The 23,029-nt window shown below is 39.7% G+C and overlaps 1 protein-coding gene across 4 annotated transcripts in view; it reads left to right on the top strand.

The window, feature by feature from the left end:
* The window catches only part of HERC2 (HECT and RLD domain containing E3 ubiquitin protein ligase 2), a 244,592-nt gene that overhangs the window by 117,550 nt on the left and 104,013 nt on the right, over positions 1–23,029 (top strand). For all 4 annotated transcript variants that reach the window (XM_075535640.1, XM_075535641.1, XM_075535637.1 and 1 more), the window contains exons 44-53: positions 1,576–1,714; positions 3,133–3,276; positions 6,147–6,289; positions 7,715–7,982; positions 8,186–8,322; positions 8,841–8,939; positions 9,348–9,516; positions 9,619–9,744; positions 16,152–16,260; positions 16,374–16,513. In XM_075535640.1, the coding sequence (XP_075391755.1) occupies positions 1,576–1,714; positions 3,133–3,276; positions 6,147–6,289; positions 7,715–7,982; positions 8,186–8,322; positions 8,841–8,939; positions 9,348–9,516; positions 9,619–9,744; positions 16,152–16,260; positions 16,374–16,513 (1,474 nt within the window). The remainder of the gene's footprint in view (positions 1–1,575; positions 1,715–3,132; positions 3,277–6,146; positions 6,290–7,714; positions 7,983–8,185; positions 8,323–8,840; positions 8,940–9,347; positions 9,517–9,618; positions 9,745–16,151; positions 16,261–16,373; positions 16,514–23,029) is intronic.

Here is a 23,029-nt window from a genome sequence, read left to right as displayed (position 1 = left end):
ATCTGATTCTTGTACATCTTGTTTCCCTTCTAAGAAGCTCTGATTTTAGGAAGACCATTCCATGATTTCCTGTGATCCTTTTTTGTTCATACTGTAAATGAACTGATAGCACACACATTTACTGAATCCATACGCCTTACTTTAACTGGGAGACTTCAAAAGGGCATATGCAACTTTAATGTGTAATTTTGCCTGCCTACTGCCCCTTGGGTTTCTTAAGTTTTAAATATTTAAGAAAGCAGAAAGTCTTACCCTTTTCCCAAGGAGAAGATGGGGGTTTTGAACTGCTGACCTTGTCGTTAGAAGGCCAACACATAACTCACTGTGCCACCAGGATTCCGTTATAAGCCCCCAAATGAAACTCACTATCATCAAGATGATTCCAGCGCATAGTGACCCTGCTGTATCCTATGGGGCCACTGTGAGTCAGAATTGACTCGATGGCAGTGAGCGTGAGAATTGGAATCAGATCACTTTACAGATAATCTTAGATATTACTAGTTTAATAACTTCAAGATGTGAATTTATGAAATTTATTTTCTTACTGAGCAGCTCAACTTTAAAAAAAACTGTAAAAATGATTCTTTTAAAAATTCGCTTTTCTTAATTGGCTACATGTTGGGCTGCTAACCAGAAGGTCACCAGTTCAAAACGGCCAGCTGCTCTGCACAGGGGCCATTGTATTGTGTCCTATAGGGTCACTCTGAGTTGACTCAATGGTATGAGCTTTCACCCCCCACTCCCCCAATGTAGAGAGTGTTTCTTAATTGTACTGTGTTAGATGACTTATGTAGAAAAGGCTGTTGTCACTTTGAAACCTTGAATTAGCAGTACCTAAGGAAAATCAGTGAGTTACCTGATTTTGATGTCACTCAAAGTGCAGTCTGTTGGGTTACACGTTGGGCTAAGCCCAGGGACAATAATTCCATACTACTAACCCGTCTTCGAGAGCAAGATGAGGTAGCCACAGTCTAGGAAACCCACACTGGCCCTTCTACTGTATCCTATGGGGCCACTGTGAGTCAGAATTGACTCGATGGCAGTGAGCGTGAGAAATGGAATCAGATCACTTTACAAAGAATCTTAGATAGTACCAGAAATCTTTACAATTGTAAAGTATTTGAAGCGTACAGGAAGTACCTAAGAATAACTGGCACTCTGTTAGAGTAATTATTAAGTTAGTGAAAAACAATGGTCGTATATACTATACATAGAATTCTGCAAGGTGCCTTCTCTCCCTGCTGTGGAGTCAGTTTTGCCTCCTAGAGAGAGACCCTGTAGGACAGAGTAGAACTTCCAAGTCTCCAGTTTCTGAGACTGACTGCTGGACAAGAGTAGAAAGCCCCATCTTTTTCCCTTGGAGCAGCTGGTGATGAGGCTGCCGGCTCCAGTGAATATGCCTTAGATGTCATCTTTAAGTTAATTTCAAATGTGAAAAAAACTGTAGATACACAACTATGTGGAATTTCAGAATCCACTCTTATAGTTTTATAATTTTTGAATTATTTCATTTGTTAATTTTATTGGCAACATTTTAACATTTTTATGTAACTATCCTGTGTCTTCTCTCCTCAGCTCCCAGCTATGGCATTCAGTGTGACCAATCTGCCATTCACGGAGCCCATGCTCTTGGTCTGGGCTCAGCTTGTGAACCTTGCAGGAAGCAAATTGGAAAAGCACAAAATAAAGAAATCACCTAAACAGGCCTTTGCAGGTCAGTATGTAGTGAAAACCTTTGATGCAACAGCTGCAGTCTTAGTGAGTGCTGCTTGTAAATGCTCGTCATTTTATCAGAGCAGGTTCACACCGTTGCCCAAGTCTTTGGCTCAGACGGATTTGCTTTCTGTTGAGTTAGGTTTGGAATGTAACCCTGTGCTTGGGTCTCGTAAAGAATCACAGGACTCAGCGTCTGGTGCCATCTTCAGAGTGACTCTGGAGAGCTCTTCCTCAGCATTCTCGTCTCAGTGCCAGGCTTCTTCTGAGCAGCTTTAAGGAGGTGCCTGTGCTCTTTTCTCTCTTTCCCCTTCCCCTTCAGCCCAGGCCCTGACCCCAGTCGCTGCTGGTGCTGTGCTCACGACCTTCTGACTGCCGGACTGCAGTCCAGTAATTGCTGGGGCCTTATGAGGCTGAGATGGCCACCCCTGGATGTCTTGCTCCCCTGGGTCATCAGCATTGTTCCCTTGATTTGGACTTTGCCTAAGCATTGTCCTTGAATGTGCTTTGAGAATTTCTTCTCTCGGGCAATTTTTATTTATTGATATTTTAATAAATCATTTTATTGGGGACTCTTAGAGCTCTATACATTATACCAGCCATACACCAGTTATATCAAGCACATTTGTACATATGTTGTCTCTGGCAATGTTTAGACCTTAGAAATCCTAATGGTTTCATCTTTAACATTTGGCTTCTTGTACCCATTCTTCTTGAATTTTGTCATTCCCACTCATGAAGGCCGTTAAAGCTTTTTGGATGGTGACTGTCAACCCTGACTCTCCAATTCACTTCTCTCATTGCGCTTTAGACATACATCTGTCTTCTGTGCATCTCTGACCGGAAAGCTTACATGCATGTAAACTGTAGCGTGTCTCAAATTCCCCTGTCTTCTTCACTGACCAGCTAGGACTTCCAGTTTCCTGATGTGGTGAATAAACTTGTCTGCTGTTAGTGACAGTATATCTCCACCCACCTTAAACCTTCAGGCGTTTTCCCATTGCCATGCTCCCCTCTCAGTGCAGCCTTCATGGCCTCAGACTGTGCCTGTCTCGGCTCTGCTCCCTTTGTAGAATTTAGGTCTTTCCTGCTGTCTGCTGTCTGGTTGGATGGCTTCCTTAGTCTGTCCCTCTTCTGTTCATAGTTATTAGCATCCTATTTGACTCTGTAGCTTATAGGAGATGGCCATGATTTTCATAACTTAAACGAGCTGTATGTTTTGAGTAACTCAGAAAATTCAATAGTCTTGGAAGAAAGGTTAAATTGTGTGTGACTTGGGCATTTTGTTAAAATTTTATTTTTGGGGAATCTATGATTAAATCAATAACATGCAGCACAGTGCAGTGAGCCCTGAGCAGCGTGGCATCCTCAGGTTAGACAGCAGCACTCTTAGCATTTATGGACTCTATTCTTCTGTAGGACAAGTGGACCTGGACCTGTTACGATGCCAGCAGCTGAAACTATACATACTGAAAGCAGGCCGAGCGCTACTTTGCCACCAAGATAAATTGCGGCAAATCTTGTCCCAACCCGCTGTTCAGGATATGGGAACTGTTCAATCAGGTATCATTTTAAAATGCTTACTGTATTTTTTTACAGTAGAGAGAAAAACAAAGCTTTCCACTCCTATGAGCTCAGTGTTGGAAACCCTTGGGGACAATTCTACCCTGTCTGAAAGGTTGCTTTGAATTGAAATCAACTCGATGGCAGTGAGTTATAGATGTGTAAGTAAGTCAGAAACTCCAATACAAAAGAGGCAAAAGACTTGAACAAGCAGTTGGTAAAAGGGGAAATGTTGATGTTTATAAATTTATAAATTTAAACAGCATGCTGTTTAAATGGGGTCTGTGAGTTGGCTGCTTTGATGGCACCCAGAAGCATGCTAGAAGTGGTGGGATTGAAATTGGTGTACCTGCCTTTGGGGTGCTTGAGGAAGCATGTTTTTATCTTGGGGAACTTATCATAGAAACTATATGAAGACCCATGTGTACAACTGCTCATGGTAGCGTTTTGTTGGTATTGTTTTTATGTAGAAAACCGGGGACAACCTAGGTGTTCACTATTTTATGGTACACCTAAGCAGTGGGATACCATGGAGCCAATTAAGGTGAAATATGAAATGACAAAATAAATAAGTAACCAAAGCATGTTGCTCAGTATATTTGTTTTGCAGTGTGCAGGTATTCATCTGTTTTTCAAAATATTGATAGTTTATCTAAGCTAATTGACTTTAATTTCTTTGTATTTTTCTAAATTGCATCAGTTTTGCATAATGAGCTCAAATAAACAGATAGCCGTGAAATGCTGATGATCTGATACTGAACCACATTATGTTAAGCATTGTGGTGAATGTAAAGAGAACAAAATAATCCTTGTTTGTGGTCATTATTCACTCGGGTCAGAGGAATAGAGAAAATGAGTACTGGCTTTGTGTCCAGATTATGGCGGAGCTACTTGGCCGGTGAGGTATATGAACACAGTTCTGTTATGAGCTGCCCTGAGGAGACAGAGCTGGGAACATGAAAGAGCAGCTGTTAGGGTAGATACGAAGGATGAGAGGGTGTCTCATTCCTGAGGGCAGAAGCCACGGGGCATAAGGAAGCAGCAAGTCTGTGGGAGAATGATAGAGCATTCTGCTATTCCCTATGGTCATTCAAGACTTGTAACTTAAAAGCTTGAGTTACTGCTTGCGGGGCCATGGAGGCTGTAGGTTATAACAGTGTGGATTAGGCTGGGTCAGCTTGGGAAACCATGGCCGGAGAAGTACATGACAAGGATTGAGGTTCAGGATCAATTTCTAATGTGATTTATGAATTTTGAAACCAAGATAACATAGATGGGGGATTTTCTTTTGTGTCGAGTGGTGAGAGAAGTTCCAATAGACAGGCGTTGTGGTAGCTTGTAGAGTACCGTGTGTACTTGTGTAAAGCCGTGTTTTTCAGCACAAAAACTGTGCTGAAGGACTGGGGTTCGGCTTATACACAGGCCCGTGGTACCCCAGCGAAGTGTAACATCACGTGGGTGATTGCCGTTCCTCTGCTGTTCATTCAAAGCCCCGCTGACACTGCAGGGCTTTGAATGTTTGTTTACTCACATCTAACCAATCAGAGCCGCCCTATGACGTGGACGGCTCCAATTCGCAGAAGCACCCGTAGTGATTCACTTAGGCTGGCAGCTGAACTGGTAAGGATGTGTCTGTGGCTGCGCTCCGTCTCTCCCCTCTGGTCTCTGGGTTAATCCACATCCTGCATTTCCCACTCGAGGCTTATACTCGAGTCAATCAGTTTTTCTGGTTTCCCAGGTAATAATTAGGTACCTTGGCTTATACTCGGGTTGGCTTATATTCGAGTATATATGGTATTTTATGATAATTTTACAGGAATCTGTGAAAACCTATAGATGGTTGATGCTTCAACCTTGTGTTGCTAGAAAGAGTAATGAGTACTTTACTTGACAAAAACAAAAATTCCAGTGTTTTGTTTGATTTGTTTATTAATTTTAAGAGGAGAAAATGTGAATTTAATTTTAAACAGGTTGAGTTTAAGGTAAACTGATTGTAACTGTAGATTCATTCAGTATTAAAGGTGCTAGAGACCTCAAAGATTATGCATACTTGTAGAGTATTAGGAATTTCCCTAGATGCCCAGAGAACTGTTAATGTTTGCTGTGGTGACCGCGACGAGTCATTATTGGATAGCCCAATCAGGATGACTGTCCTGTGCAGGATAGCCACACCCACTTCTGCAGCTGTGTTGACAAATATGGAAGCCATTTGTGGTATCAATAAAGTTTTATGGTAACAGCCACATACATTCATTTATATTTTATCTTTTGGCTATTCCTGTTCTAAAGTAGTAGAAGCTGTGTGGCTCTTAGGCAAAAAATGCTTACTATTTGGTAAAAAAAGTTTGTTGATCCCTGGCCTAGAGAATTAGGTAGAATTGTCACCAAATATTAATGTGCTTTGAAGCACTCAGAATCTCATGTGAATTGTGTGAAATGGGCTGAGGGTGTAGTAGATGGAAAGACCAGCAGACAGCAACCGTTCACATTGAAACAAGCAGACACCTGACCAGGTGACTTGTCTTTGAATTGGTGTCACTTTAAAAATCTCTGAACAATAGTTAGCTAGGACTATCATATGGGGATGTGTCGATAGAAGGAGTTACTAATGCTAAGAATAGATACCAAAAAGTGGAAGAATGAACTTTTGTTGACATTCAGGTACAGGTGACTTGAAGAACAGAGAACAGAAAGCAAGAAATGGAAGGCTGATTCTTACTTGCTGTTTGAGTCTCAAGAGTTTTTGATATCTAGGCACTTTATTTGGAGATACTACACCTGATTACCAGTGTTTCCTAAGCATACTCCTGTGGTAAAGAAGCATTTTAGGCTGAACATGTACAGTTTTGCATGTTTTGTTGTACTTCCAGATGATGGAGCGGCTCTATCTCCTGACACTGGGGACTTGTCTCCTGAAGGGCCCCCGCCGCCCACAACCCTCCTGCAGCAGTTACTGTCGGCAGCCACCCAGCCATCCCCAGTAAAGGCCATATTTGATGAACAGGAACTAGAGGTGCACTTGTACAAAGTTGATGGTTTTAACTAATTCTTGACATGGCAATTAAAAATGTACTTAAATGGCATATGTATTCTGAATTTTAAGTGTTGTACCAAAATAATTCTTGTGTTTAGGTAGGATTTAATCATGCTCATGCTTGATGAATAAACATTATATTACTCGTTAGAAAATCAGAGAGTGTTTTATGTTTAATCTTATTTGGATTTTCTGTGAATTATTTCAAAAGTTAACGTTTCAACATATGTTAAACCATTTTCATGAAGGAATCTTTTCCACACAATATTGTTCTTGAAAGAGCCTCTTTAGATCTAAGATTATCATTGTTTTGCAAATGTTTTATTCATTTAGAGCACTCCTTTGAACATGCTGAAGCATATTTTGTCTTGCACTTAGGGCCTGTTTTAGCTGGTGCACTTCCATGCATTAAGCTGTGCTGCATGGTACAATTTGGACTGCAGGGAGTATTGGATGCGGCAAAAAGTGACATAGTGGTGTGGTTTGTTGGGCTGCTAACCGCAAGGTTAGCAGTTTGAACCCATCAGCCACTGTTTGGGAGAAAATGTGGCTTTCTGCTCCCTTAAAAGATTTACAGCCTCCTAATCCTTATAAAGGGTTGTTATGAATTAGAATGCATCAAACTGCAATGGATTAGGTTTTATTTTTAGGTTTAATATGCTGGTACTTTCCTAGTGTGCAATTTAGAGGTTTTTTAAAAAGTCCCTTTTGATAACATAGTCTTCAAGACAACCCAACTAATTACTATAAATTTGATTTCAACTCATAACAACCCTGGAGGCCAGAACAGAACCACCCCTTTGGGTTTTTGAGGGTGTAAATCTTTATGGGAGCAGAGAACCTCAGCTTTCTCCTGTAGAGCAGCTGGTGGATTCGGATTACTGATCTTGCAGTTAACAGCCCAACACGTAACCTACTTCACCACCAGGGCTCCTTTCTTGTGTCTGTTTAGATATATAAAATACATGAAAAAATGTGCATAAATATTAAAAAATAAACAAGATTACATGATCCGTTTGATACACTAAAAGAACCCTAGTGGAGTTCTTCAAAGACTAAGACTCAGGGGAGTAGAGGATTCCAGGAAATCTCACAGCCGCCTTAAGACCATAAGGGCTTCAGGGGTTTGTAAGGGTGGGTTTGCTGCACTTTGAGTGCTCTGGAAGATGGCAGGCTGACCTTTGATTTCTGAGAGCTTGTAATGTCAGTGAAATGGCTTGAACTCAAACTACTTTAGTCTTTTCTCTGCATTAAACTTTTGAAGCTTGTCTTATATAACTTGCCTTACCAATTGAGTTTAAACTATATATATAAGTCTGTGTTTTCTATGCTGTTCTACTGTAGCGCATAGTAGGTGACCATGCATTTCGTAAGTTAACTGGCCGCCTTTTACACACCCTGTAGGCAGCAGCTTTGGCTGTGTGCCAGTGTTTAGCTGTGGAGGCTGCTCATCCTTCAAGCCCCATATGTGAGGACTGCAGCTCTAGTGAGGCCACAACACCTGTCACGATGCAGCACACGCGTCCCATCAGAGTGAGGAAACGCAAGCAGTCGCCCATCCCAGCTCTCCCCATCATTGTTCAGCTCATGGAAATGGGATTTCCTAGAAGAAACATTGAGTTTGCTCTGAAGTCGCTCACTGGAACTTCTGGAAATACTTCAGGGTTGCCTGGTATTGTGCTTTCTTTATTGATGTCACATTTAATGGGTTTGCTGTTAATTACTTTAGGTTGGTACTATTATTTTGCTATTATCATTATTAATTCTAATTTGCTATTATTTACTTTAGGTTGGTCTTACAGTAATGTAAGAAAGCCTGCCCACCCTATTCATCCTTACTGTATCAATGACGCACCTGTGTGCATTTACTTCTAGGTGTTGAGGCCTTGGTTGGGTGGCTGCTGGACCACTCTGACATCCAGATCACAGATCTCTCAGATGCAGAAACAGTGTCTGACGACTACTCAGATGAGGAGATAGTGGAGGACGTGGATGATGTAGCTTTCCCTGTGGTCAGTGTCTTCCCAGCTTACTAGCTGCACATCTGTTGTCTCCTTTCTTGGCTTTTGCATTGACTCTTGTGCTCTCAGTGGCTTGAAAGAAGTAGCCCTATCTACTGGGCACTCTTCATCATCTTTTCTAATATGAATGTGGGTACATAACAAATAGCCCTTCGTTTCACTTCTGAAGGGATTATACCTTAAGTACATTTAGTTTCAAAATAGAGATGCTGGCTCAAAGAACAATTTCAGATGGCCTTAAGAAAATTTATTTTTAAATTCTACATTGACTTCTGATTAAAGTTCTATTGAGTAAGTTACTTCATCGAATTAGAGTTCAAAAACACTTTGGAAATTGTTTATTCTTGTCACTTATAAGATTCATTTTTGTATTCTGTTACTGTTGTTAATTCTTTCTCAATGAAAACATAAAGTAGTCTATAATTTTTTTCATATAATTGATTGCACATGCTTTTTCCTTTTTAAGTAGGCTTTTCAAGTTTACCATTTTTAAAATGTGTCTTTTGTAGTCCACTGGTGCTGTTGTAACTGAGAGCCAGACTTACAAAAGACGAGCAGATTTCTTAAGTAATGATGATTACGCTGTGTATGTGAGAGAAAATATTCAGGTGAGTAACTACATTTAGGAAATACATATTGGTGCTGAATAACAGTGAAATGAGAACAGGGTGTAGAGTGGTCAGACTGGAGTATTTTTTCTTTTGTTTACTGAGTATATTTCAACTATTGTAATCATAATTTCTTTTGATGATCAAACTGTCATTTTGGGTGAACTCATTAGCCCTTGAAAACTCTCTTGCTTTATGACACCAATCGATACATGCTTCTTTATTTTCTTCCCTGGCCACAGAGCCAGCTACTTCTAGGACCACTGGCTTAGTATAAAATAACATTAAAAGCTCATTCTGGAGCTAGAGGAAATCTTTTCTAAAGAATAGACTAGTATTATTTGTAATTGTTCATTTTATCTACATACATACACAGGACTGACTTTTTAATTTAAATTTTTAATTTAGGTAGGAATGATGGTTAGATGCTGTCGAACATATGAAGAAGTATGTGAAGGTGATGTTGGCAAAGTTATCAAGCTAGATAGAGATGGATTACATGACCTCAATGTGCAGTGTGATTGGCAGCAGAAAGGAGGCACCTACTGGGTTAGGTATATTCATGTTGAACTTATAGGTAAGTATATATTTTTTTAAGTTCTCCTACTTTTTATTAATTAAAGACATACTTCCTAGAAATTATTGATCATTGTTGTATATTTATTGTTTAAATCTCTAGGCTATCCTCCACCAAGTTCTCCTTCTCACATCAAGATCGGTGATAAAGTGCGGGTCAGAACTTCAGTCACCACACCAAAATATAAATGGGGATCTGTAACTCACCAAAGCATGGGAGTTGTGAAAGGTAGTATTATCTAAGGGAAATTTTTTTTTCAAATATTACCTTTTCACGGATTAAATTAAAATTGCTTTGCATATAGGAACAAGAAAAACACAGGTGCAAAGAAAGTTCTATAATACAGGTATTTTTGTTCTTTTTTTTTTTAACAATTTATTAGGGGCTCTAAAAAGAAAGAAAAAAAACAAACAAAAAAACCAATTTATTGGGGCTCATACAACTCTTATCACAGTTCATACATATACATACATCAATTGTATAAAGCACATCTGTACATTCTTTGTCCTAATCATTTTTTTCTCCTCTTTTCTTTTTTTACATTTTGTTAGGGACTCATACAACTCTTATCACCATCCATACATATACATACATCAATTGTATAAAGCACATCCATACATTCCCTGCCCCAATCATTCTCAAGGCATTTGCTCTCCACTTAAGCCCTTTGCATCAGGTCCTTTTTTTTTTCCCCCTCCCTCCCCTCTCCCCCACTCCCTCATGTGCCCTTGGTAATTTATACATCGTTATTTTGTCATATCTTGCCCTATCCGAGGTCTCCCTTCCCCCCCTTCTCTGCTGTCCCTCTCCCATGGAGGAGGTCACATGTGGATCCTTGTAATCAGTTCCCCATTTCCAACCCACTCACCCTCCACTCTCCCAGCATCACCCCTCACACTCTTGGTCCTGAAGGTATCATCCACCCTGGATTCCCTGTGCCTCCAGCCCTCATATGTACCAGTGTACAGCCTCTGCCCTATCCAGCCCTGCAAGGTAGAATTCGGATCATGGTAGTTGGGGGGAGGAAGCATCCAGGATCTGGGGGAAAGCTGTGTTCTTCATTGGTACTACCTTGCACCCTAATTAACCCATCTACTCTCCTAAACCCCTCTATGAGGGGATCTCCATTGGCCGACACTTGGTCCTTGGGTCTCCACTCTGCACTTCCCCCTTCATTTAATATAGTATATATATATATATATATACACACACACATATATACACATACATACACACACATAGCTTTTTTTTTTTTTTTTTGCATGATGCCTTATACCTGGTCCCTTGGCACCTCGTGATCGCACTGGCCAGTGTGCTTCTTCCATGTGGGCTTTTCTGCTTCTGAGCTAGAAGGCTGCTTGTTCACCTTCAAGCCTTTAAGACCCCAGACACTATCTCTTTTAATAGCCGGGCACCATCAGCTTTCTTCACCACATTTGCTTATGCACCCATTTGTCTTCAGCGATCCTATCATGGAGGTGTGCAGTCAATGATATGATTTTTTGTTCTTTGATGCCTGGTAACTGATCCCTTCGGGACCACTCGATCACACAGGGTGGTGTTTTCTTCCTTGTGGACTTTGTTGCTTCTGAGCTAGATGGCCGCTTGTTTATCTTCAAGCCTTTAAGACCCCAGTCACTATCTTTTTTGATAGCCGGGCACCATCAGCTTTCTTCACCACATTTACTTGTTTACCCACTTTTGGTTCAGCCATTGTGTCGGGAGAGTGAGCATCATAGAGTTCCAATTTAATAAAAGAAAGTATTCATGCATTGAGGGAGTGTTTGAGTAGAGGCCCAAGGTCCTTCTGCCACCTTAATACTTGACCTATAAATATAGACATAGATCTATTTCCCCATCCTCCTATATATATTTACATGTACATGTCTTTGTCTAGGCATCCATAAATGACCTTTGACTCCTAGCTCCTTCCTCCATCTCCCTTGACTTTCCTCCTGCCCTACTACGTCGCCACCTGGGCTAGAGTATACCTCTTCCCTAAGCAACCTTACCCTTGATCTTTTTCCACCAGGTATTTTTGTTTGTTTGCTTGTCAATATCTTTTAGGCAAAGGCCACCAGGAATACACGTATTGTTGAGCAAGGTCAAGTTTAGTAGCTCATGGCTATGCAGGAGGAGACATAGCCTGGGAAATTTGGGCATTTCCAAGAGAGTATATGAGAAAAAACCATTTGGGCTTCTGCTAGCTGATTTTATGGAAGGTTTAAGGAAGTAGGTGGGGCCAATTCTAAAACTGGGTATATTAATAACTTATCTAGAAGTAAAAATGGCTGGTGACTAATGTTAACGATTGTTATAATTGGTAAAGAAGCAGAGATTATTCAGGGGCACCAGGAGAACTTTGTGGTTAGAACTAGGTTTGAACTTTATCAGACATATGTAAGAAGTGGTCTTGATTTTGTCTTAATCTCTCACAGTCGCCACATAGCCTTATTTCTCGTATTCTTTGAATTTTTCTATAAAATGATCTATTTTAACAATATAGAGGTATAACTGAGTGTGAGATCAGCTCATTTTGTCAGGAATGGCTTCTCTAGTTTTCTTGCTATATAAAAATATGATGTAAGTAGGAACTGGAAGTGTCATTTCCAAGCACTGGAAATTGAAAAATTTTCCTCAGGCTATTCTTTAAAATATATTTTTAAGTTTATTTATTTATTATTATTTTTAAACGTTTTATTAGGCGCTCATACAACTCTTATCACAATCCATATATATATATACATCAATTGTGTAAAGCATATCTGTACATTTTTTGCCCTAATCATTTTCAAAGCATTTGCTCTCCACTTAATCCCTTTGCATCAGGTCCTCTTTTTTCCCCCTCCCTCCCAACCCTCTCCTCCCTCATGAGCCCTTGATAATTTGTAAATTATTATTTTTTCATATCTTGCCCCGTCCGACGTCTCCCTTCACTCCCTTTTCTGTTGTCCATCCCCCAGGAAGGAGGTCACATGTAGATCCTTGTAATCGGTTCCCTCTTCCAACCCCATCTCCCTCTACCCTCCCATTATTGCCACTCACACCCCTGGTCCTGAAGGGATCGTCCGCCCTGGATTCCCTGTGCCTCAGGCTATTCTTAATGCAATATTATTGGGAGTTCAAATATAAACACACTTTAGAAGGTATAAGTCCACTGAAAAAGTCACATGAATATATATATATATATATATATAATGATAGTGAAATAAACCTATGTAAATATATTTATAGGTTTAGTATTAAGGAAGCAGACAGACATTGGGCTTCTACTCAAGTACTCCCTCAATGCAAGAACATTTTGTTCTCATAACCTGGCATGCTCACCTTCCCAACATGATCGCTTAAGACAAAATGGGTGCATAAACAATTGTGGTTAAGAAAGCTTATGGTGCCTGGCTATCAAAAGATATAGCATCTGAGATCTTAAAGGCTTGACGATAAACAAGTGGCCATTTAGCTGAGAAACAACAAAGCCTACACGAAAGCAGCACACCAGCCTCTGTGATCATAAGTTGTTGATGGGATCAGTTATTAGGCATCAAAGACCCAGAACAAAAAATCATATCATTGTGAATTAGGGGTGTGTGTGGAGTGGAGACCCAAAGCCCATCTGTAGAGAATTGGACATCCCCTTACAGAGGGTCACAAGGAAGAGACAAGCCGGTCATGGTGCAGTATAGTACTGTTGAAACATACAACTTTCCTCTAGTTCTTTAATGCTTCCTCCCCTCCACTATCGTGAACCCAGTTCTACCTTACAAATCCGGCTAGACTAGAGAGCATGTACACAGGTACAGATAAGAGCTGGAAACACAGGGAATCCAGATAAGAGCTGGAAACACGGAATCCAGCACAGAAAAAAAAAAAATCCTCCAGACCAATACTGAAAGTAGTGATACCAGGAGGGTAAGGGAAAGGTGGGGGGAACCAATCACAATGATCTGCATATAACACCCCCCCCCCAGGGGGATGGACAACAGAAAAATGGGAGAAGGGAGACATCAGTTAGTGTAAGACATGAAATAAAATTTTTAAATAAATTACGAAGGGTTCATTAGGGAGGAAAGGGAGGGGAAGGAGGGAAAAATGGGCTGATACCAATGGGTCAAGTAGAAAGAAAATGATGATGGCAACAAATGTACAAATGTGCTTGACACAATGCATGAATGTATGGATTGTGATAAGAGTTGTGTGAGCCCCCAATAAAATGATTTTTTTAAAAAGCAAAAAACACAGGTCACATGAGTAATTATTAAATATGTATTTAATAATTTTCTGTAATGAGATCCGTTTTCGATCTGCTGGAAAGCTCCTATTTCCAACAACTTAGAGAAGAGCCGTGACAACATTTCCCAAAAAGCTGCGGGAAATTAACGTTTCCAAGTTGCATAGAAGCAATTAACTTACTTAAAAAGTTTTATTTTATGTTAACATTTCGTTTAAGAGAGTCTTAAAATCTTTACATCAAAATGAAGACAAATTAAAAAAAATAGTTTGATTTAGAAATTAATGTTTTGACAGATAGATCTTATCAAAGGGTAAAAGAAATCTTAACCTTGACCTTATTATTAATGTGCTTTTTATTCCTTGAGATACTGAATGTACTTATTAAGTGGAGTTTTTGACTTGGTGTAAATTTTGTGGACACTTTCAAACATGCAAGGGAAAGTGAAATCACGTTGTTCAAAAATCGTAGAGAACTCTGTTGAACAAAATTATCAAAATGTGAAGCTGTTGATTTTGACAATACCTTCGTATCTAAGATGACAAGATTATGAAGGTGGTATTTCCATCTCGCTAACATTTTCTAAAGGAACCCTTGTGGCCTAGTGGCTTGCACTCACTGAAGGCCAGCAGTTCAGACCTAGCAGGTGCTCCGAAAGGTGAGACTTTCTCGCACCTGTTAAAGTGGTTGCCCCGGAAACCCAGATGTGCATTTTTATTTTTAAATAGGGTCACTCTAAGGCACAGTCAGCTCATTGCCGGTGAATTTGGTGTTAAATCTTCACCTGAAAAATTCTGTACTCTGATTTCCATCCTGGTGGTGTTGCCATCCTTAAGGGCCTCAAATCATGTTCCTTTTAAATGCTCTTTGAGCGAGGGGAACACAAAGAAACCTGAAGGGGTCAGATCAGGGCTGGGAGTAGATAGGGCAAGGTTTCGCAGTAGACTCCATATAGTCCACCCTTCCGCTCCTCAGAGAATGAGCAGGTGCATGGTTATCGTGGGCAGAGAAGCACGTTGGCACGACTGGGAAGGAGTACCCAAAATAACAACTGGAGAAAAGTTCTGCTCGCCTGAGCTCTTGTAGTACACATCTTTCCTGCTCGTTGATCATCGAGCAACTCGCTCTGAGTTAGTGCACCCAGTGGTGTTGCCTGGAAAGCTTCCTTCTGGTTACAGCCGACTTTTTCGTGAAAGCAGTTTTGCTTGAACCTCGATTTTTGTGATGGCAAATTTAAGAGAGCAGCATGAGGCTATGAAATTTTGTTTCCTGCTCGGGAAGAATGCTGCAGGAACTGTTGTGATGTTGAACACACTTTACAAGGACAGTGGCATGGGAAAAACTCAAGTTCTCTTGTTTCAAAAAACTCAAAGTTTTCTTATTTCAAAAAAGGTGAAATGTTGATTGACATACCTTGTTGTTGACATCTGTCACCTTCCTGAACAGACGAAAATATCAAGCCATAGTGCATTTGGAGTTTATTCTACCAGGTCAAACCTTTAATCAAGCTTATTTTCTATTTAGAAGTTCTCAAAAGATAGTCTAACTGTGCAACAAAAAAGGCCTGATTTGTGGCAGACAGGGGCCTAGTTTTGCCACCATGATGACAATGCATCTGCTCAAGCAGCCATCTCAGTGCACCAGTTTTTGGCAAAACACAGCATGCCTCTCTTGCCCCACACAGCTTACTTACCTGACCTCCCTCTGTGTAAGACTTCTTTTTGTTTCCGTAAATGAAGAGGGACATGAAAGGACAGCAAATTGACAACCTAGAAGAGGTGAAGAACAAAACAAGAGGTGCTATTAGCCTTCAAAACAGACGACTTTGAGAAATGTTTCCAAGGTGGAATTGGAGAGCTAACAAATGTATTAAGTGTAATGGAGAGTACTTAGAATGTGATAAGCTTGTTTTGTAAAAAAAAAAAATGGATTTTGAGTTGGCATTGGTTCAATGGTAGTGATTGCTTGATGAATGAGACTAAGACAAATATTACTTAGAAAACTTGTTTGTGGCAATCAGATGATCACAGAGACACACTTAAATGCATTTTCTGTGGAATAAATTGGTACATGTATGAACTCAAGTTGCAGTGCTTTTTGGCTTACCTTAGTATATCTATAGAAGTAGAGAAAATACTAAAATGAGCCTCCATTTCCACATCACCCAACTTCAGTATTTGTCAACTCAAGGCTAAAACTGTTTATCATCCCTTCTTTTAATTAAAAAGAAAAACCCTGAGACCATCCTCTTTCAACCATTACTATTTGTAGCACACAGGGTTAAAAGCTGAGTCTGCTCTATACAATGAACTCAATATAGTAGGATGTGTCTAGGTATTGTTTAAATTTAACTTTAGGATGCTATTACTGGTCTACAGTACATTACGCAATTTCTCTTTGCCTCTAGCTTTCAGTGCCAATGGGAAAGATGTCATTGTTGACTTTCCCCAGCAGTCCCACTGGACCGGGTTGCTATCAGAAATGGAGTTGGTGCCTAGTGTCCATCCTGGTGTTACGTAAGTTTTGGCTTTAAGATTGCTAGCTCGGTTTTAGTGGGGAATTGCTCTTTTTAATTAAGTGTAATAAATGACTGTTGTTGTTTTAACTCAATGGATGTTTTAATTATTAGATGTGATGGATGTCAGATGTTTCCTATCAATGGACCTAGATTCAAATGCAGAAACTGTGATGACTTTGATTTTTGTGAAACATGTTTCAAGACCAAAAAACACAACATCAGACATACATTTGGCAGAATAAATGAACCAGGTATGTAGTATAATATCGTTATACTCTAGCCTGTGAAATATTATTAATGAGATCATTTGTGGACACAAACCTAAATTTTGTTTTGTTGGATTAGGGTTAATATTTATATAGTAAGTGCAGTATAGTGAAACAGAAATGAGAGGTCCTTATCCACTGTGGTTTGTAATCTTTTTTTAATTGGAAAACTTTTGTAGGATTCCTTTTATTTTTATAGATATTAGAACTGGAGTGCTAGAAGGGGTTGTCAAAAACTCTTTGGAGCATTTCATCATCTTGTGATTCTGCCTTTTCCACAATCTTTTTGAAGCCCCATCCAATATAATTTTTCAAAATTTTATGTGCCATGTCAAAATAGAACATATACATAAGAATGTATTTAATAATATTCATGGGGAAAATTATTAATATCACCTGTTATATGATTAATTTTTTGTTTCAGGATTGAGTGTGATGGAACAGGGGCACAAATTTTTAGAATTGTCTTTTTTTGAAATTGCAGAATACAACATATCTAAGATACACATGAATACACAAGTATACTGCTCCTGGTTACATTGTAACCTCTTGGAAAACCAGCACTCATGTGTAGGAACAGGACACGGACAGCTCCTCAGAAGCCTTCTCATTAGTCTTTCCACACACTATTCTTTCCCTAGCTCACAAAGGTTCCTACTGTCCTGAACTTAGAACAGTTGTCTTCTTGTCTTTACTACCTTGCTCAGTCTTTAATTTGGCATAGTTTATTGAAAAAGTTTTATATATGGATGCATATAGTATCTTTTCTTTTGTATCTGTCCAAGTTGCTTAAAATTTGGCTTACGAAATTCCTTTGTTTTTTGTAGCTGTAGTTACTTCATTTAGTGTTGTAAGGCATATTATATTATAGTTATGCAGTTGTGTATAACTGATATCACCATATTTAATTGGTAGACATTTGGTTAGTTTTGAACTTTTTCTGGCAGTGTATCCTCTTACTCCATTCGTTTTTAGGGTATGTACTTATATCTTCAACTTCAGCAGATGTTATCAATTTATTTTCCAAGGTGGTTTCATCTATTAGAGTGTATTTCAGAGGTGTCATGTTATTGGAGGTCACCCTCTTGAAGTTGTGTTATGTTTTCCCATTTCTCGATATATGAAACCCAGGATTTGTGAATCTATAGAAACAGCAAGTGGAATAAAGGTTGGGGTGGGGGTGGGAGGTGGGGCTGGTGGTTAAGGGATGACGATGTCAAAGTCTGTGTAGAAAAATAACGTTTGGAACCTGATTTTGGAAGCAGTTGTACAATTCTGCTTGATGTGATTAAACTATGGAATGATACATAAATTAGAATAAACATTTTGAAAAAGGTAGAAGAGCCCAAGTCAGGCACAGTCTGAAGCCATGAAAGCGACACTGAGAGCTGAGTAAGGCATATGTCTACTAACCATCTGAGTGTCATTTTTGTGAACTATGTTGATGTCTTTTGCCCACTTTTTAATGGAATCATTTGTTTGTCTCTTATTGAAGTGCTGTAGAGTTCTATGGATTTTGGTAATTAGATGCTTGTCTGTTGTGTCATTACAAAAACTTCTTTCCAATCTGTGGATTCTCATTTTAATGTTTTGATGAATTCCTTAATGTGCATAAATGTTTTATTTTTAGTAGGTCCCAATTTATTTTGCCTTCCCTCTGTGTAAGCTTCTTTTATTATACTTGATAGCCCTGCAAAAGGGTCCTTAAGTGTGTCCCAGTTTTCTCATTGATAATTCTTATAGCTCTAGGGTTTAAATTTAGGTCTTTCATCCATCTTCAGTTCATTTTTTTGCATGGGGGAGAGATATGGGACCTGTTTCATTCTTCTGCAGATGGAGATCCAATTTTTCCAATACTATTTGTAGAAGGAGCTTTCCCTATTCCATTTCTCCCAAGTTGTCTCCCTCAAATATTTGCCAAACTTAGCTGCTTGCGAATGACTATGTACTTGGAGGTCATCAGGAGTAGATCAGGGGTCATTCTCCCTAAGAGCTATCAGCCATCTTGAGCAAGCTGTCACCACTGTTTATCCCACAACAAGAAGGGCCCACTCCCTTCTGATAAGGATAATAGTTGTCTCTTTCTTGTAGGAGACCCCAGAGAGGTCTAACCTGCCCAAGGATGACCAAGATTAGGCTGCCATCATGAATCTAGGGTCTGCCCATCTTGTCACATGTATACTCCTAGATCTTCCCTTTCCTATAGACATACCCCTAGCTCATCCCCTTCCTGTCACACTTAATGCCTATCATACATCCCCTTCCTACGATGTGTATGTCTATTGTACTGCCCCTTTCTGTGATGTGTAGTTACCTGTAATGATGCTTCCTGAAGGAGATATAACCTTGGGTTAGCTATAAAGTTGAGGCTCCCTCCTGCTCTCAGACCCGGGGGCTCTCCTGCTCTTGCTCCCGACTTTCTCTCCTGCTCTCGTGGCTGGGCTCCCACAATGAGGGCCACCAAGCGGGGCTGAGGTGAGCATACTACCATGAATTGTGTCTGACTCCATTATTTTAATCTCTCCTCTACCTCTCATGCGCTCTATGACTTTACTATAATCTTTACTTATTATCACTGTAATTGCTCCTACCAGACCTGTGATGATTTGTGGGGGAACCTCTTCACCCCACATTCCATTTGACAGATTTTGATCCTTTATTGAAGATCAGTTGCTGTTGGTGGATGCATTTACTTCTGAGTCTTCTATTTTATTCCATTAGTCTGTGTATCTGTGATTATACCAATACCAGGCTGCTTTAACTAATGTGGCTTTGTGGTAGGTTTTGAAGTCACGTATTGTGAGGTCTCCTATCTGATTTTTCTTTTTAAGATGTTTTTTTTACTTATTCTGGGTCTCTTCTCTCTCCATATGAAGTTGGTAATTAGTTTTTTTCCCCATTCTTTAAAGGATGAGGTTGAGCTTTGGATCAGAATGACATTTTCAACTTAATGAGACTGCCCATGAACATGGGATATTCTCCCATTTATTTATGTCCTTTTTGATTTCTTGTAATGTTCTATAATTTTATTTGTACTGGTATTTTCTTTCTTTGGTTAGGTTTATTCCTAAGTATTTCATTTTTTGTTGTTGTTGGGCTATTGTAAATGGTATTGTGTTCTTAATGTGTTTTCAGGTGTCTTTCCTGGTATATAGAAATCCAGTTGACTTTCTGCTTGTTAATCTTTTATTCTGCTATTTTGCTGAGTCCCTTGGTTGTTTCCAACAATTTTTTTGTGAAATCTTTTCTTTCCTTTTTTATAGAATCATATCATTTGCAAATAGGAGTGTTTCCCTTCTTTGCCCAATTTCATTCCCTTGATTAAAAAAATTTTTTTTTTTTTAGTTCTCTGAAGGTTCAGGTTAAGACTTCCATTAAGAAGTTGAATAAGAGTGGTGGTAGACTGTATCATTGCCGGGTTCCCATGGTAGAGAAAATGTTTCCAGTTTTTTCCTACTTAGTGTGATATTTACTGTTGGGTTTTCATATATGGTCTTTGTTATGTAGAGGAATTTCCCTTCTATTCCTTTTTATTAAGCATTTGTATTGGAAATGGGTGTTGGATATAGTCAGACTTCTTTTCTGCCATCTACTGATACGATGTAGTTCTTGTTTTTTGTCTTGTTTATGTGGTAGATTGCAATGGTTGTGTTTTCTAATGTTGAACCATCCTTGCATCCCCAGTCTGAATCCTGCTTGGTCATAGTGAATGTTTTAGACGTTGTTGGGTTCTTCAGGTCAGAATTTTGTGGAGGCTTTTAGCACCTTGGTCTGTAGTTTATAGCATTGTGATCTGAGGAAATGGATGGGAGAATCTGAGTTTGTTTTGAGGTTTTATGGCTTGTCTTGTGTCCTGGCATGTGATTTGTTCTTTGGAATGTTCGCTGTGCATAGGAGAAGAAAGTCTACTGTGTTTTTGTTGTTTGGAGAGTTATGCATATGTCTAGAAGGTCAAGTTGATTGTGTTGTTTCACAAATTGAATCTCTCTGCTGATGATCTGATTACCTTAGTGGTGTATTGTAGTCTCCTACCATTGTTGCCAAGCTATAATTACCTTTTAAATTCTGTGTGTGTTTGGATAATATATTTCAAGTGTCTTTTATAGGGTGCATATACATTTATTATGGTTATATCTTCTTGGGCTATTGTTTTGTTCTGCTTTTCAATTGTAGCAGGAAAAAATATACATGACAAAACATCTCCAGTTCCACAACCTTTCCATGTATCAGTCATTGCTATTGATTATATTCATTGTGTTGTACAACTATTATTGATATCCATTTCCCAATTATTCCACCACCACTAACATAAACTCAAAGCTCCCTAAGCAAAACTTCACCCATAGTAACATAGGTCAAGTTTTTTTTTTAAGTAGTTTTCTTAATATACGATTCACATATGGGGGTACCTCCCCCAAATGGAAAAAAGGTCTGCTGGGTGGAGCTTTCATAGTACGCATGTTTCCTGCTAGGTGAGCATCAAGCAGCTGACTCTGAGTTAGGGCACCCAGTGGGTATCGCCTGGGAGGGTTCTTTTCTGGTCACAGGGAATTTTTACATAAAAGTAGTTTTGCTCAAGCCTTATTTTTTTCTGATGGCTGATTTAAGAGAATAGCATGTGCCTATGAAATTTTGTTTCCTACTCAGGAAAAATGTCACAGAAACTATTGTGATGTTGAACACAGCTTACAAGGACAATGCTGTGGAGAAAATGCAAGTGTATGAGTGATTTTCTCATTTCAAAAACTGAACTGTCAGTTGATGACAAACCTCATTCTGGATGTCTGTCAATTTTGTGAACAGACAAAAATATTGTCTCGTAGTGCCTTCGGATTTTCTATTTAAAGGTTCTGAAAAGATAGCCTAACAGTGTGCAACTAACAAGGCCCGATTTGTGGCAGACAGGGCACTGATTTTGCCACCAGAGCAATGCATCTGCTCATGCAGCCATCTCAGTGTGCCATTTGTTTTTGGCTAAAAACAGCGTGCTTCTCTTGCCCCACACACCTTGCTCACCTGGCTTCTCTCCGTGTGCCTCTTTGGTTTCTGCACTTTAAGAGGGACATGAAAGCACAGCGATGATGCAGAGGCGGTGAGGAAAATAACGAGGGAGGTGCTGTCAGCTGTCCAAACATATGCGTCTGAAAAGTGCTTCTAAGAATAGAATCACAGATTTGACAAATGTATTAAGTGTAATGGAGAGCACTTTATTTATTTTTTTTTGAAAGACTAGTTTTATTATGTACAAAAACCAGCCATGCGCAAGCTAGCCCAGCTTGGTGGCGAGTTCTTTGGCCTTGGCCTTTTGTAGCTTGGCGATTTGGGCCACTGACTTGGGGCCCAGCACATTGCCACCCCAGTGGCGGCGGATCTTGTCAAACCTGTCATTATAGTTGGTCCTGATGGCCTCCACCAGCTTAGCCAAGGCTCCTTTGTCTTCCGAGTTCACCTGTGTGAAGGCGACGGTGGTGCAGGTCTTCCTGTGCACCAGACGCCCCAGCCGGGCCTTGCTCATAGTTAAATCGCTTTTAAAGAGTTGTGTGTACATCATCACAATCATTTCCAATGCTCCCTCCCTTCTCCTGCATTTATTGTTTGCTTCTCAAATCTCCTCACCCTTCCCACATCGCTCTCCTCAACCCCAACATCCCCAATCAACCATTACATCAGTTTATTGTCTGTATGCATCTAGTCTTTCTGTGCTTCACAAACTGGGAAACACAACAGAAGTAACAAAACAAAATAAAACATGAAGAAAATAATAATAATTAAAAGATTAAAATAAAGAGTCAGAAAGAAAGACCACCAGCAATATTTAAGAAGTCAGAGAAGAAATTTCTCTCATGGAACAAGTGAGAAATATTTGAGCCAAGAGCAAATTCAGGCTGGGTCAAGAGGGAGCACAGCTGACCAAGTATCATATTATACCATGGTTTGAGCCACCATAATCTAGTTTACAATAATCTCTCTCTTAAAGCTGCAGGAGCCCTGTACCTGTAGCTAAAGGGAATCTGCCAGAGGCTTAGTCTGACTCGATACTCTGCAGATGGATTTTGGGCTCCCACTGTCCTCCATAGCCTTCTACAAATTGAGTGTTCACAATTTAAGATCTGGTACTTTTTCCTTTTTCATATTTGGATTTTGTTACCGTCATCTTTGGATCACACAGCCTGTTGTGCTTCTTCGATGTGTATTTAGTTGACACCTCACTTAGATGGCTGCCTGTTTGAATACAAGCCTTTACGACCCCAGACACTCTTGCAATTGATAGCCGGGCACCCTCTGCTTTCTTCACCACACTTTCTCTAGCACCCTTATCTTTAGTGATCTCTTCATGAAGGTGCATATCTAGTAGGACTTTGTTATAAGAGCTAACTCTTCTTGGATTGGGGCTAGAATTAAGTGAGCTGGACCATTCTTTCTTTTATTGCTGTTGTTTGCCTTGACGTCTGTTTCTTCAAAGATTAATATTGCCATACCCAGTTTTTTTGTTGTTGCCAT

The sequence above is a fragment of the Tenrec ecaudatus genome, chromosome 17, assembly GCF_050624435.1.
Source record: "Tenrec ecaudatus isolate mTenEca1 chromosome 17, mTenEca1.hap1, whole genome shotgun sequence".
NCBI classification, from domain to species: Eukaryota; Metazoa; Chordata; class Mammalia; order Afrosoricida; family Tenrecidae; genus Tenrec; species Tenrec ecaudatus.
The sequence above is the reverse complement of the archived record's forward strand: the minus strand, read 5'-3'. Positions and strand labels throughout refer to the sequence as shown.